General features: G+C 39.4%; 1 protein-coding gene across 2 annotated transcripts in view; it reads left to right on the top strand.

Annotated features, from left to right (window-relative positions):
• Positions 1-16,150, top strand: part of THSD7B (thrombospondin type 1 domain containing 7B) — a 642,879-nt gene that overhangs the window by 352,126 nt on the left and 274,603 nt on the right. For both annotated transcript variants that reach the window (XM_078376996.1, XM_020779664.3), the window contains 2 exons: positions 11,106-11,300; positions 15,424-15,658. In XM_078376996.1, coding sequence (XP_078233122.1) covers positions 11,106-11,300; positions 15,424-15,658 — 430 coding nt within the window. The remainder of the gene's footprint in view (positions 1-11,105; positions 11,301-15,423; positions 15,659-16,150) is intronic.

Raw genomic sequence — 16,150 nt, 5'->3', positions numbered from 1 at the left:
CCTCCTGTGGCTTGCACAGTATCTGTTATGAGTTCCTGACAAGCGGTAGGCTTCTGACCAATGTAGCAATTCCAAAGGAATTCATAGCCATAGAATGAGACCTATCTCATTAAAGGACAGAAAGCAAAGAGCAGGAATAAATTATTATTTTCTGGAGTGAAGGGATCTGAATCATGGAGTGCCTTATGGATCTCTGTTGGGACCGAGGCTTATCAGCTTGATCAAAACTCTTCTGGAGCTAGGGATAATTGAGCAATAAGAGATTGCTGTGAGCAACAAAATCACACACAAAAATCTCCAAACTGGATAACAGAGAGTAAAATGGCAAACAAGATTCAGCATAAACAACTATAAAATGATGCATATTTGGTTTTATTTTTTTTTAAAAAAAAAACCCTGTTTCACATACACAGTGATGGGGTTTGGACTTATGATGGCTTAGAGTTTGGGTGGAAGGGAAGGGCATAATAAGTATGTCCTCATGGAGATAATGTGCCTGGGTACATCAGGACTTGCTGTTGGGGGAAAAAAGGGCTACTGCTATAAGATTTTTCACACTTAGGCAAGAGCAAAAAAAAAAAAAAAAAAGAAGAAAGAAAGAAAAAAGAAAAAAAGAAAAAGAAAAAGAAAGGATAACACTCCTTTCCAATCCTTGCAATTTCTGCAACTATACCAAATGTGCAAGATTTTGTCTGCAAATTAGTTCTGGTCATAGCACCTAAATGAGGATATCATGGGAGAAATGCAGGAAAGAGCAACCCAAAAGATCAAGGGCCTGGAAGAATCCTCCACGAAGAGAAGTTACCAGATTTGGAGTTGCTTAGTTTACAGAAGAAGGTACCGAAAGGGAAACATTCTAGAAGTTTATAAAATTATGCACAGATACTGCAGTCCTGTATTTGCAGATGCTGAGACAGGGTCATGCACACAACAGAAACACATGCAAAAATATATGTATAAAACACAGAAAAAGCAGTAGCCTGAACATTCAGTACAACTGGCAAGGTAGGATGTGGAAGGTGACAAGGAGAAGAAGGATGGCATTGGAGGCAGAAGTGCAATAATTAAAAGATGCATGGTGATTGTTAGAGAAGGCCTTGCTAATTGATTTGCTTTTTTCAGGTTTTAGTGCATGATGAGATTTAGTCATGGGCTGAAGTTGAAGGATACTAACATTGACACCAAAGTTACATGCCCGCAAAGAAGGGTGGATTATAAGATTATGAACATTCAAAAAGAGTGGGAGAGACAGAGATTTACTGTGGAGGAATCAGAAGAATTTCCATTTTATCAAGGTTAATTTGAGAAAATGAGCAGGCATCCATGAAAGGATTGTGACAGAAAGGCAATTAGCCACTATACAAGGAGTGTCAAAGGCTATAGGAAACAAATTGAGAAGTAGCACCACAGAGCATCACCTTGGGGGGAAAAAAAAAGACAGGCCAAAAGATGGTGCACAAAGGAGGAAGTTAAAAGATGGGGTAAGGAAGAACAAGTTCATAGACAGTGCATTCAGAATGCCATTCATTCTGAAAGTGAAAAGGAAAGACCCAGGTTAGATAGTCTAGTCTCTTCTAAATATTTAGTATTGTGACTCCCATAATCTGTGATTGTTGTCTGGACTGGCAGGGGTCTTATGGCAGTTGTAGTCAAAAATGTCTGGGGATGTTTAGACCAAGCAGAAGTCAATCCTCAGAAACCTAAGAAAAGAGGAGCAAAGTGGGCATTCCAAGTTAAAGACTGAGAACAGGGGGCATTCTGGTATTTAGTCACTTGGGACAATCTATGTTACTTTCAAGATTTAGCTGCCCAGCTCTGTCTCTTGCCGCCACCGCCAGATGTAACTTTGGGGAGTCAAAATTAGATCTGGAGTGTAAGAGAGGCCTGTGAGGGACATTAAACCATTTGACCCCTGCTGCAGTCCTAATCCTTTGAAGGGCTTGCTTTTTTTTGGAAATGTAAATTGCAGTTATGGGGACATTTCCTCCCCCAAACCAGCAGTGGGAAAGAAAGATTTAGCACACTTGCTGGAGTTTCCACCCTGACTGGGTCCCTGGCAATTACTTTGTGATTTAAAAGAAAACTGTTTGATGTGTCTCTGTGTTACATGAAACTTGACATGGTTCTTCTGTGATCCTCTGTGCTGGATTTTTGGTATGTGGGGGGGGGGGAATGTGTGGGAAGTAGACAGTGATTTGTTTTTCTGTTATGAGTACGTTTGTGCTACCATTGAAACCTTCCTGCCCAAAAAGCTCGTGCTTCTTGAACATGGCTGTTTTAGGTGAACTACGTCGCACTAGATTCCCTGGGGATGTGGAAGAAAGGAGACTTGAAGAAGTGATTCATTGCTGAATTTCCCAACTAAGGCATGCAGTGTTTGCTTTGAGGCAAAGGAAGGGGTGATAGACAGTGAGGAGAGATGAAAGAATGGTGAATAGGGCAGGAAAGAGGACACAAATAGAGACAGAGACATGGAGAAAGGGTCTTACGAAGCAACATTGGTGTTGCTTCTTCCCAGGAACACTGGGACATCTTAGCACAAAGCTGTGGATTTGGGAAGTGGTAACATCCATAAAATTACATTTAACAGTGGGTGCCCGTCTGAAGGAGCCTTAGGTTAGTGATAACTTTTTGAAAGAATGTGCATCTCTCCAGGAGCTCAGTTTTCCTAGGTATTCTGAAACTACCGTACTTGTCCCGACCAGGCCACAATTTCCCTCTTTTTAACATTAAAGATACAACATATGCATATATCATATTATCCTGCTGTCTTCAGTAAATTATCTTGTCTAATTTTAAAGATTTTTAAGTGCCTGGTCTCATTTGTCCTGGTGCATACATTGAAGCTATAAATCATCTTCATGGAAGTGGCTCATAAGTCCTTGTATTGATGATATGGTTGACAATGAAGAATAGGTTTAGTACGTACTGTAGTAGCATAAAACCTCCAAACGTGGCATTTCTTTGTTAATAGCCATTGGTGGAATAATTTTCTATACTTTTATACAGTCAGTGTCCCTCTACTGATAGGAGGGTCTTTGGTGACAGGGGCTTTCATCTATGGCAGAGTTATTGAACGACCTTTTGGCAATTCCACACACATTCCCCAAAACATGGTGGTTTGGGATAACCTTTGATAGGGAATGCAGTGTGGCAGCTTGTACTGTGAGGGAGAAGGAAACATGAAGGATGGTCTCCCTCCTGGTCTACTGGTAGAACCCTCTTCCAGAATGAAAAGCTTTCTGTTATCAGGAGAACACTGCTTGGATAGTAGCCCATAAAGCTTCCTAATCCCACTTTACATATGCCATGTGAAATGACAAATCTATTTTTTTAAAACTGGCTATGATGGGGACAGCATGCCAGGTAGCTGACATGCTCACGGCGAGCTGTTGGGCCCCTTCAAGATGGCTGAGAGAGCTCTGCTAGAGGAAGAGGTGAAGGCACAGGGAAAGAGGGAGAGAAGGCAGCTGAGGAAGGTGCAGCAACTTAATGCGTGCCTAAAGCAGCCGGGAGCCAGATAAAAGGGAAGGAAGGAAGACTGGGCTTTGGGAGATTGTTGGTCAACAGAGGAAGAGGGAGAAGGGACCTGAGTTGAGGCCCCAGAGGAGCTGGGAGGACTGCTTGATGTTCTTCCACTCAGAGGACTGCTGCTACATGATGGCAGGGCCTCAATCCAGTCATCATCCTGGACAGGCAAGGGCTGGGGGAAGGGAAGGGCTGGGCAGCCGGCATCCATATCAAGGACAATATAAACCTCCTTTGAGCTGGGCAAAGTCTTATGTTGAGGGACCTAAACTGTGGAGACCCTCAGTGAGGGAGAGGGAGCCCAAGGACTGGTGCATGCCCCCAACCGGCTTCTTCCAAGGCTGCAGGAATTCTGTGAAGCTGTAGGACAACTATAAATAAAACACCCATTGTTTAAACGCTGAAATTGAGCCCATGAAGTTTGTGCCAGGGAACCCAGATGTTGCCAGCTCTGGCCATGCCCACACTGACATATTTCCTTTTCATATCTTTTACTTGTTCTGCCTGTTGGAAGTGACTGGAGATAACTCTACATAAGAAGGTGCCTCGACTTTGTCCAGCAAAGAGGAGAGTGAGAGAGCAGATCTCCTTAAATTTCTTAGGGGTGCTCATGTAACTTTGCCTTTTTATTGTATTTTAAATGTTGTAAGCCACCTTCGGGTAGTGTGGGCAGCATATAAGTTAAACAAACAAACAAACAAACAAATAAATAAATTCCTTCTCACACCTCTTTCTTGCCCTTCTAAGGAACAGAAATCTTGTCCTTTGTTCTCTAGAGAAGAAAGGGGCAGTTGTGTGTTCCCGACCTCTCTAAACCAGTTAGAACTAGGACTTTTATCATTTTGCTGCCAGCAGTTATGAAATAAATACACTGCAAACTTTCTTATTTTCTTAGAAGGTAGTGTGGATGTAATTCCTTTACAAAGGGGAAAGTGTGTGTTCATGTAGTTTTTCCAAGTTTTGAAAAACTGCACATACAAGTTAATATGGCTCCTGTACTGCTGCATGCTTGTTCACCGGCAACCCCTAACCACATGTCCATATTCCGAAATATTAATGTTTAATTACCTTCCTTGTGGACATTCCCTGCTTTTGCTGTTGTTCTGTTTGCTATTCGTTCCTTCTCCCATTCTACTCCAGAATTGGCTAAAACAATTAGGTTTATTTCTCACCCCAGTGGTTGTGCTGAGAAACCAACAGTGTTTCTCACTCAAGTCCTAACTATGGACTGGCATTAGCCAAAGTCAGCAGCCGGGTAGAAACAGGCAGTGTAAGAATTTTAGGTGGAAACTGGGGATGGGATTTACTGATTTATTTATTTAATTTGTACACTGCCCAATAATGCAACATGTAATCGTGCAATATTAGTATTTGGCATCTCAATATTGGGAAAAAAGTCAATGGCAATATTACCAGTAGCTGACTACCTTATACCAAATCGATCTTTCACTCCTAAATTCTGTTATCATTGTTCTGAAATGCTTAAATGAAACAGTTCCATTAGCTAATTAAATGTCTGAGAGAAATATTTTTTTTCCCCCGCCTGTTAGACTATTTATCTTGAAAGATTTAAAACTGCTATTAGTTAGCTGGCATATAGCAACTTTGATTTCCCACCTCTCCACATTCATAAATTTACAACTATCTACTGGCATCTTCGTTATAGACAGGCAGTTACTCAAGGTTTATTGGCATTGTTTCCCAAGATTTAAATGAGATATAAAATTTTATAGCAGTCATAGTATTTTAATGTTTGTTTCATTATTTTATATGGATAACATGAACAGATACAAGGAACAATACTGATGGACAGCATGTCGTTAAGAGAAACCAAAGTGCTGTATGAGTCATCTATGTGCAAATTAGGATTGTCTGCGTTTCAGGGTTTGGTTCCAGAAATATAGAGAAAGTCCAGTCTCTTTCTGTACAACAGGAGGGGTTTGTAGCTCTTCTATTTGAAGCTCTACCCAGTTATAGCAGCTGTTAGACAATCAGGGAATTAAGGAAATGGTTTACCATTTTATTCATCTCCTCCTCACACCTGATACTTAGGTATGTTTTCCTCTCCCCTTCCTTTCCTATCCTTTTTTATTTTAAAGGCTTGGTACCTAGTTCTAAGGCAGCTGAGCAATCAAAGAAGAAAAAGAAAGCAAGGGATCAGCAAAGAGAGGAGGAAGTTATCTATCAGCCTTGTTTCCAACATGTTAAGGTAGCTCTGCTCTAACTGTTACTCCCACAAATCTGGAGACCAGACCACAGCTACCTTAACAAGCTGCAAACATGGCTTTTGACTGACAATTTCTTCACCTTTCTATACTGACTCCTATGTGATTTGCTGAAGTGAGTTAACCTGAGGAAACCTGACATTTGCTGAATATCAGGGAAAATGTCATAACTGCTAGAGCAGTATGACAATGGAACCAATTACCTTGGGATGTGGTGAGTGCTCCAATGCTGGAGACATTAAAAAAATTGGACTACCATCTGTCAGATTTGCTTTGATTTGAATTCCTGAATTGAGCAGGGATTGGACTTGATGGCCCTATAGGCCCTTTCAAACTGAATTATTCTGTGACATCCTGAGTGCAGTTTCACAGTGGATCCATTTGTATTTTTCCTAAGTCAGGTATTTATTTCCTTACTCTATTACTCAGAGTATAATTATACTACATTATAATTTTGATGGCACTATGTAAATAACATTTGATTATATAATTACACACATTATAAAAAAAATATAGACAACACATTGCTAGCATTGCTTAGCAAGATATCATATCCAGATAGACCAGATGTCTTATAGCACTTTCAAGATTAGCTAGTTTTTAATTTTTAATTTTAATTTTTTCATAAAAGCTTTCATGTGTCCAGGCACACTTTTTCAGATGATGCAGATGTACGTTATGTTCCATGTCATGTTGAAAGACACACAAAACAACAAATAGGCTAAAGCTAAGCCAATGTGGATTTCGTCAGTCCCTGGATGATTCCTGTCTTTCTACATGTGCAGCTCCTTGAGCTTAAAGAAGAAAAGTCAAATCCCAGAGTCTTAATAAACTGTACATATATTTTGTCTCATGTAGGGTTTTCAAGGTAAGGAATATTCAGAAGTGGTTTACCAGGGCCTTTTTCTCTTCACTATCAACAAGTGTTAGCTTGAGTGTCACAGCCATTGTCTTCTGAAAGTAGTGTCACTTTCCACTACTGCTGCCGCCCAATAACTGTCCTCCAGAAGTTTCTCCACTCCATCACCATTGCAAACAGCAGTTCCCTTCTGCTGGTGGGACTGTTAATCCTGAAGAGAGTGGATGCATCTGATGTTTCAGCAGCAGGAAAAGAAGGCCATATGAGATGAGTTGACTCAATAAAGGAAACTATGAGTTTGGGTTTTCAGAAACTGAGACTTCAGGGAAGTTACTCATTCATTGGGTTGCCGTAAGTTGGAACGGATTTGGACACAAACAAAGATATATTTTTATAAATTATAATTACTTAAAAGTTTATATTCTGAACTTGCCTACTTCCCAGGTCACTCGCATTACTACATCTGTATGGTTGGATCTAGATATTCTGTGAGCAGAGTTCTAGTAGTGGACATTCAGAAGTTATACCAAAAGTATTTGGACAGGAGCCCATGAGTCTGGAGAACGTGAGAAATATTTCTTCAAAAGCATATACGATGCAGTTCTTTTTGTTGCTGGTGAATTTTGGCAACAGTGTTCAGTCACCATTACTCCGTATGATGTTACAGCATGACCTTGTTAAAATTGATTACAATAATGGGTTGTATCATGGTATGAGGGGAGGTGGGTCAGTTGAGAATGGACCATTAAACTTTTCTCTGGTACTCCCAGGTTCTGTGGTCATTTTACAGTTCTGGTACATGCCCATTTTGAACAAAATGGTTCCATAATGTAATTAGCATACAACCCAGTCTTATGAAGCTATTCTTAAAAGTTTGTTTTGGCAATCATTGCTGAAGCAGGTACTTGTTGCTCTGTGTGAATGTACTTCTTACCGTTCTCCAGGGGCTTGTTTAAGATCACTCAAAACTTAAGATCCAGCCATTTCCATTTTTTTTCCAGTAATGCTGGATTGTGCTTTAGCTACAACCTTTGGATGAGAGGCCCTTTTGTTTCTTTTCTACAGAAAAGCACAAGAAGATTTTAAGAGCTGACAGATTATCAGTTGTATCTCTTTCAGCAGCATAAAAACAAAAGCATACATTTTCCCCAAAGGCAGCTGACAGTTTCTCCTTTGGTACTTACCAATTATCTTGTAAGCAACACCCACATAGTATTTTTAAAATATTTGCAGCTAGTTTCATTATGGCTAGAAAAGAAGGCAAGGAAATAAGTTTCCCGTCTCCCAGGGCCTAACAGAAGCTGACCATTTGTGCATTTCCTCTAAATAGAAATGGCGGTGTAGAAAAGAGTTTTTACTGTTTAACGAGATAAAGTATTGAAGTCTCTTAGCTTCACCTTTCCTTTGAAGGCCTCCTTCCAACGTCCACCTTGCCCCCAATTCTGAGAGCTGTGGTAGATCAGCTGCCACACAGGCAGGCTGTCAAAATTCCTTCAAGGGACTCCCATACCGGAATGACTTACGGAGGCAAGCACATAATTGGTGTGTGGTTTAAGATTTGCTCTCATTCACAGCTTACTCAGCTGTCAATTTGATGTGAGCACCCAGAGATCAGTGCTGCTGAAACAGGCCATTCTGAGGGGACAATTAAAGGCAGGTTATAGATGCCATGAGAGTGCTTTGCAGACACGTCACAGAAGGAGACTGGTGTACATTCATGGTCAGAGGCTTTCCGAAGGAGTTTTCTTTCTTTCTTTTTTAATTCATTCAGCAAACTAGAATAATAAGACACTGATCAGGCAAGTTGAGCTTTATCTGATTAGCAAAGACAAATCTTGAAGACGGAACATTAGAATATATTTGTGTTTCTCTGTGTTTGTGTGTACATGCACATGCATGTGATACACACACATTTAAAATGTAATGTGTGTGTGTGTGTGTGTGTGTGTGTTTGAAAACGGATCTTGTAGCATGATTACCTTCTCAATCCTCTCTGTTATTCCCCATAATAAGCTTGAAAAGGTTTATTTGTACCTCAGGGACTATAAGGCTGCCCTCATTTAAGAATATAAATGCAGAAATTACTGCTTCACGATTGACAGCTTTAAGCACTTTCACTGGCAGCTTGTCTATCTTATTTACAAGCTGGTGTATACATGTTGCTTTGCAAAAGCTGCAGAAGACTTTACGCTCCATTTTATATTTATATGGAGGGCATCTTCATTGCAGACATGCTTCTGCTTGCCAGTGAAGGGTCAGTTTCCTTTCGCTGTTGCTATCTCTAGTTTTATTGCCTTTTTCATTACGTATTTAAATGATACGCTGTTTGTTAGATGGGTATTGGATTCATTAAAGATAACAACAGCCTTGCAAGTATCCTGAGGGAAGAGAGGAAAGCATTCAAAGTGAAAGCACTGTTCATAAAAAGATACACATTTGAGCTTTAATGAGCTCAACCATGGAAATTACTCAAGATATTTTTAACCTATAATCAAGTCCCCTTGTCAGCCTCATCTGTGTATTTCTTGTTCTGTCAAGAAACACACATGCATTGCACCATAGTGCCATGAAACATCAAGAATGGATAAGCCAGATGCATTTCACTTGCCGTTATGAACCATGGGTTGTTGGGTTTTGTTTTTCAAATTTCAAATTTAAGAGTTTTGAGGGATTTTTTGGGGGTGTGGCAGGGACATTCTACGTGTTTGCATTTGAAGAGTCCTCAGAAATTGCAGTTGGTCCAGCATGCAACCACATTTGTTTACGAGATTACATTACATCCATAGTGGAACTCGTGGTGATTTTTTTTGAGGGGTACAGTTCATGGTGATAACTTTTAAAACCCCATATGCCTTTGATTCTGGATAGTTCATGGGCTGCCTCTTCCCAAATTGAGTAGGCTGAGTAGGGAATAGTCGAGTAGGGAGGTCCTCTTTTTTGTTCCAGTTATGGCAGAAAAGGACTTTCTGAGGGCAAAAATCAAGTCCTGCTTACTGGCTGCACCAAACTATTGAATTCTTTGCTCCTAGGGCTAGGTTGGCACGTTTGTTTGTTTGTTTACAATATTTTTACCTTACCTTTCTCCTTAAAAAGAACCCAAGGTGACATTACATCATTAAAAGACTGTATTTAACGCTAAAAGTGGTGAGTGTGCAAATACTAAAAAAGGATCAAACAAATACCATGCTAAAAAACAGAATCAACACTGAAAGCACATTCAAAGCAGTAAGGCACAACCATCCATTAAAACCCCCCACTCAGGCAGGCAGTCATTCATTCAGAGAAAGCTTGCCTGAAGAGAAACGTCTTTCTCTGATGATATTTAGTTGCACAATAAAGACCGCCCAATTTGATCTCCAGGTTAACTGTTTGTGCTCATTGACTGTTTTTATTATATGGTTGTACATTAAGTAGCCTAGAATATTTTATGTCAGCTTTAGGTCGTTAATAGCCAGCCTGGATGAGGTGCAGTAGAAGGATGAGGAGTAAGTTTAAAAAAGAAGACGTAACAAAGAAATAAAATAAGAACACAATGGCAAAGATACTGGACTTGATGGAACTTTTGGGTTCATGCACTGTGGCTCACTCAGTTCTCCTGCCTTATAGTTTAGGTTTCCTTGCCCTACTAATAGAAACCACTTAGGTGGGGTGGTGGCTAGGAAGCATATAGCATAATGACTTTGGTACATAAGGTAAGTTGCAGAGGATAGGCAGAATATGAGATGGGGCTGCTGTTTGGGTGACAGTCCTGTTTATCAGATATGACATTTAGAAATTAGAAATTACCATTTTACACATTATGAACATGATTCTCAGAGAGCAAAAGTGTGTTCAAGTGTGCCTTCATGCATCCCATAAGAGTTCTCTTACTTAGAGCCTGTGGGTAATGAGTGAAAAAGTAACTTGCTGTTATGTAAGGAGTACAGAATGAAGTCACATGTCGAAAGGAACACCATGAATGAGAGTGATGGAACTTTGGGGTGGGGCAATTAAATTTTTGTATCTTCTAGATATCTCTAAATACATATTTAGGGCAATTTTAGATTAAAAGTTGTCTAGTTTTTATTTTTGGCCAAATGATAATGAAAAAGCAACAATAACACAGTAGGCAAAATAATGAGTTACTGAGTTAAAAATCTGGAATAATGAAAAATTACTTGAAAGGAAGATGCCCCCTATGTAATGAGTTAAATAACAAATTACAATTTTAAAAAGGAAAAGAAATTACAAGGTTTTCTGTAGTCCAGAGATGACCAAACAATGGTAGAAGGGGCTTTATCCTCTGCAGCAGAGGAGGATGTGAATGAGACCAATGAAACTTTGCCCAACATAAACCAGCCCTTGAAGTAAGTGTCCCCTGACGATGCCATGGTGACCTGATGAAAAACTTTTCCATAACTGGTCAGCATTCATACTTACTCACACTGTTGTACAAACCTTCAAATGGTTTCTAATTCTAATCTTGTTGTTTACCTATTTCATGTTGATTTTAGGTGAAGATGTCTCAGATGGGTTTTGTGCAGACTCTCCTTTGCCTTTCAAGACAGTGACGTGTGAAGTACCATGCGGAATGGACTGTGTGGTGACCGAGTGGTCACAGTGGTCACCTTGTTCCCACTCATGCTCCAGTAAAAATGCTGAAGGAAGGCAACGCAGAATGAGACGGATACTGGCATTGCCAGGAGAAGGTGAACAGTGCATCTCTTGGGGCTATCTCTTGGTTTCGTTCCAGATTTCCTGTGGCCCATCAAGGCTAGGAGAGAGTCTGTTTTGTTATTTCCAAATTCATTAAAGACCAGTCTTTCCATCCCAAAGGATATTAAGGCTGGTTCCATACGCTTTGCTGCTTGAAAAATAACAGTATAAAATGTTTCTCTTCTATGACTTGCATTACATTGTAAAGTACCCTAGACTGTCAAGCTATTTTGGCACCTGAATCATGATCTTCTGCAGTTGCCCCGGCCTTGGCAGTAAAAAATTATTAATAGCACATAACCAATATTTTCTGCCTTTCCAGTGTTATTAGGAAGCCACTCCCCCCTAGGCTGATTATCAGGGAAAAAACCTCTTAACTGTTAGAGCAGTAGGACAATGAGATCGCCACCTTGGGAGGTGGTGAGCGCTCCAACTCTGGAGACGTTCAAGAGAAAATTGGACCATCATCTGTCAGATCTGCTTTGATTTGGATTCTTGCATTGAGCAGGGGGTTGGGCTCAACTCCATTATTCTATGATTCTATATGCTTGAATTTTCTAGCAGAAGCTTTTCTAGCAGTAGTTTCCAGAGTCCTCAGTCTACTGTCATTCCACAAGCAAGGAATGTCCTTTCTTTAGATACAGCTAAAAATGTGTCTCCAAATGCAAAGAAATCACATTTCTGAAGTGGATGATGGGTAAAGTCTGAAAAAGCTGCATTGGAAACAAGTTTTCCTCATGACAAAAAATAATATCTGTGCTATTTTTGGTGTATGTTATTTTTGGTGTGACTATAGTCTGATCTCTTTAACAGTTTAAATGAAATTGTTAAAACTGTAGGGCAGATGAGAGCAGCTCAGTTAGCTTCATAGTGCCATAATAAAATGAAGAATAATAATAGTCCATAGATCTGGAATTAATCAGGTGCAATGTCTGAAAATAAATTGTAGCAGATAAATTGTATAGTATTATATGGTATGTGTTGTTTCTGGGCTTTGGCTTTTCAATTCTGTGTGCTGTTCCACATTTCCCTAGAGAGCCATTTGGGTTAGCCTCCAGTCCCACTATAATAATAGTAATTAATAATCCTTCCTTATCACTTGCAATAAAATTGCACCTACAAAGCTCTGTACAAATATTCATTAATCCTCAGTGTTGCCAAATTGTATCTGATAACATTGAAGTCATAACTTAATGGAGCTTTTTAATGCATCAGAATATTGGATTTTTGAAAAAGATAAATTTGCATAGAGAAATTAATTAAATGATGATGCATGTTCTAAGTAATGATGAAGGTAACTGTCAATCCACAAATTCAGGAAAACATACTAAAACCAGACCGAAAGAACTGTGTTAAGCAGAGCTGGACATTTGCATGTTAAAGCTGAGTGTACTGTTTAAAAAAAGGATATATTTTAGAATAGTTTAATATTGAATGGTGCATTAAATATTTCATTGTGTAATTCTGTAAAAAGTGGCAGTGAAAGCTGAAATACCTTCTCTTGAAAATATATAGTTCACTTCAATGTTAGTCCACTTTGTGACCATTTTGAGGACATTCAGAAAAGTGGATTAAGATGTTAACTTTTTTGTTGGTATAGCTGGATTCAATCATGGTGACAAAAGTAGCATTTTGCACATCCCGAGGCTCATTCTGAGAAGAAAATACCTTAACTCAATTCAATATATAAGGCTTACGGAGCATTTATGAAAAAAAAAGTGCATACAAACCTGTGTTTCCATATTAAAATGCAAATAGCTAAAATAGGCTTAATGGAAAAAAAAATACATACATACCTTTTTGTCAATGAGTAAGAATTATATAAATTAGGTAATGTGTCCGAATGTATTCGCATATTAAGGAAAATGCATTTAGAATTGTACACAACTTGGGAAGAAACCTAAAAGTTTTGCAATGTGATAGAAAACAAGGATGAGGGGAAAAAAGCAGGTGAAATTCCGGGAAATAGAAGGAAATTTAAGCTAAGAGATTATTATTTTCCTCATTACCTTTTATTGGGCAAGCATCTGTTTACTGAATAGGCTAGTGGCTTTAGGACTGTGAAGCAACTACCTATGTTACATATTTATTGAATAGGCTAGGCTAAAACTTTACAGGGACTATTGAGAAGAGAAATATGTAGTATGGTCCAGTTACACTTTAAATTGCTCCGAAAGAATAACAGAGCACCAGCTGTTAAATTGGAAGGAGCAGGCCTTAATGTGAAGGAAAGGAGATACAGAAGCTGTTCCTCCAAGAGTGTTACAGGAGAGAGGTTATTAATTTCCAGGATCTACATCTCACACCTCCATAGAATGGGATAAGAAGGGGAAACTATGTTAGGTCCAACGCTGGTGCAGCCCATTTTGTTCCAGATAGGGAGAATGCAAGAAAGAGAGTGTGTGGAAATAATACAACCCTGCTTCTCTTAACACTCATGGCATTAACCTGGCAGGGCCTTATGGTCTTTGGAAGCTTCAGTGTTGGAATAACCTGCCCTAACCTATCTACGTATGGTTTAAGACAAGGATGGAATTTCCGTGGGCTTTCAGATGTTAGGAACATCTGGCTTATACTAAGTGAGACTCCCGGTTCATCTCACTCAGCATTGTCACCTGGCAGTAGTTCTCTAGAGATGACTGGCTCAGATGGCAGTAGAGATGCTTCTTTAGGGTTTCTATTACAATTCATTTCTAGCCTTACCTGGAGATCTTGGTAATGGTCTCCCATCCAAGTCCACTAACCAGACTCAACTTCACTTTGCTTTCTGAGTCAGCTCATCATATACATTGGTTCAGAGGATATTATGATCTGTTGCTGGGCCAGCACATGGGGTATTCAGTGATGCTCATAATTACTGACCATTGGTCATGTTAATTGGGATTGAGAGGCATTAGAGTCCACAGACACACACACAATCTATAACAAAGGACAGACACACAGCAACTTCACATCCACATGAATGTGTTTTGCATATAGATAATTAAACAACTCACTTTCAGGTTCCCTCTTCTTTACTCAAATCAAAACTCATCATTCTTTATTATTGAAGCTGCTGTTGCTGTTGGTTTTGTCTGGCCACCTCCCCCTGCCCCCATGTTGTTTCACAATATATTTATACAGGTACTACGCGATTTCAGCCTTAGGTTGCAATGGCAGTAGTTGTAAAGCTTTTGTTTCCGCAATTTTGCACTGCTTTCTAAAATGTTGGCATTTCAGGGAAAAATAATTGATAATTGACTAAAGAATTCAGTTTCAGTAGTTGGTATTGCCATAGATATTAGCTCTGTGTGGCTTTGTTTGTTTGTTTGTTTACATGCTGCCTTTCTCCTTAAAGGATCTCAGGTGGCTTACAGTATTAAAAGAAACAATACATTGTATTGAAAGCTAAAACAATAAATTACTGTATTACAATCTTTAAAAGGAATTAAACAAACATCATGTTAAAACATGTAAGTTAAAGCAGTATTAAAAACACATAAAAACAACAGAAATACATTTCTGCTGCGCCATTCTGTTTTTTGATTAGGAAAAAAAATAACAATAGCTGTTCTATGTTTTCAATGCAGAAACTATATACTCAACCTTGTGCTGGTAGTTTCAGCTCCAGTGTGTCTCTCTGATTTTTTTTTTTTTTTTTTTTTTTTTTGCTCAATGCTTGCTGCCTCAGTGCCTTTTGTTGTAAAGCACAACAAATTCGGGGCTGTGTTCTCCTTCCAGGGAACACTGAGGAGACTGCAACTTAATTTGTTGCACAGGAAGGACAAAAGTAGTATTTAATTCATTTGATTGCTGCTGTGGATAGCAAGACACATTACCGTGAAGCAACTGTGTTACATAAGTAAACTATTCCCCTTTTTGGCATCTTTGGCTGCAGCATGTTGTGAGAGAACTACTTACGCTGGGAGGAAAATAATGAGGAATTGAATTGCAAACCATGTCTTTGGGCCTTTATCATTCTTTCTTTCTTTCTTTCTTTCTTTCTTTCTTTCTTTCTTTCTTTCTTTCTTTCTTTCTTTCTTTCTTTCTTTCTTTCTTTCTTTCTTTCTTTCTTTCTTTCTTTCTTTCTTTCTTTCTTATTTTTTAAACACACTGTGTTGCTTTTCTCCCATATAGGTGGAAAGCCATGTCCCCCTACTCGTGCACTGCAAGAACATCGTGTGTGTAATGAACACTCTTGCAACCTGGTCTACTGGGAAATGTCTGTGTGGAGTCCCTGTTCAGAAAATATATTGATAACAGCTCTGAATGCTACCATTAACTGGAATGGTGAAGCTACATGTGGAGTGGGCATGCAAACTAGGAAGGTTTTCTGCATGAAGAGTAATTCTGGCCAGATCCCAGCCAAAAGGTATTGTTCAGACATGCATGCCACTAAGTTACAACATGGCTGCAATTTTTCAGTTTAATTTCTTCTAGTAAATAAGTAAATGTAAACTAGTAAATAAACTTATGCATGCACACAAAGGCTTTCCATAAGCATATGTTTGGTGGTTGTGAAACAGAATGCAGAAACAGATTGTACTAATGATGAACTTCCGGAGCTGGAGTCCCGAAGGCAGCATGTGTCGTTCTGCCAAATCCTGCGACATTGCTGGAACCAGTTGTATTGGCTCTTGCCTTTCCATTGGACCATTTCAGCAATGTGCAGAGGGGGGATCTGCTGATTGGGTAACAGCCTATCCTCCATATTACTTTACCCAGGCTTCATTCTCTGGAGAGGACACTCCTCGATTCAGAGCATGTTACCATAGTCTCTCGAGACTGAAGGATGCCTATGCAATGATGAACTGTAGGTATTCCCATATAGTCCTTTCCTAGAAATCACAACACAGAAAAGGGG

This window comes from Pogona vitticeps, chromosome 1 (assembly GCF_051106095.1).
Source record: "Pogona vitticeps strain Pit_001003342236 chromosome 1, PviZW2.1, whole genome shotgun sequence".
In the NCBI taxonomy this organism is placed as follows: domain Eukaryota; kingdom Metazoa; phylum Chordata; class Lepidosauria; order Squamata; family Agamidae; genus Pogona; species Pogona vitticeps.
This window is presented reverse-complemented; position numbering and strand designations above follow the sequence as displayed.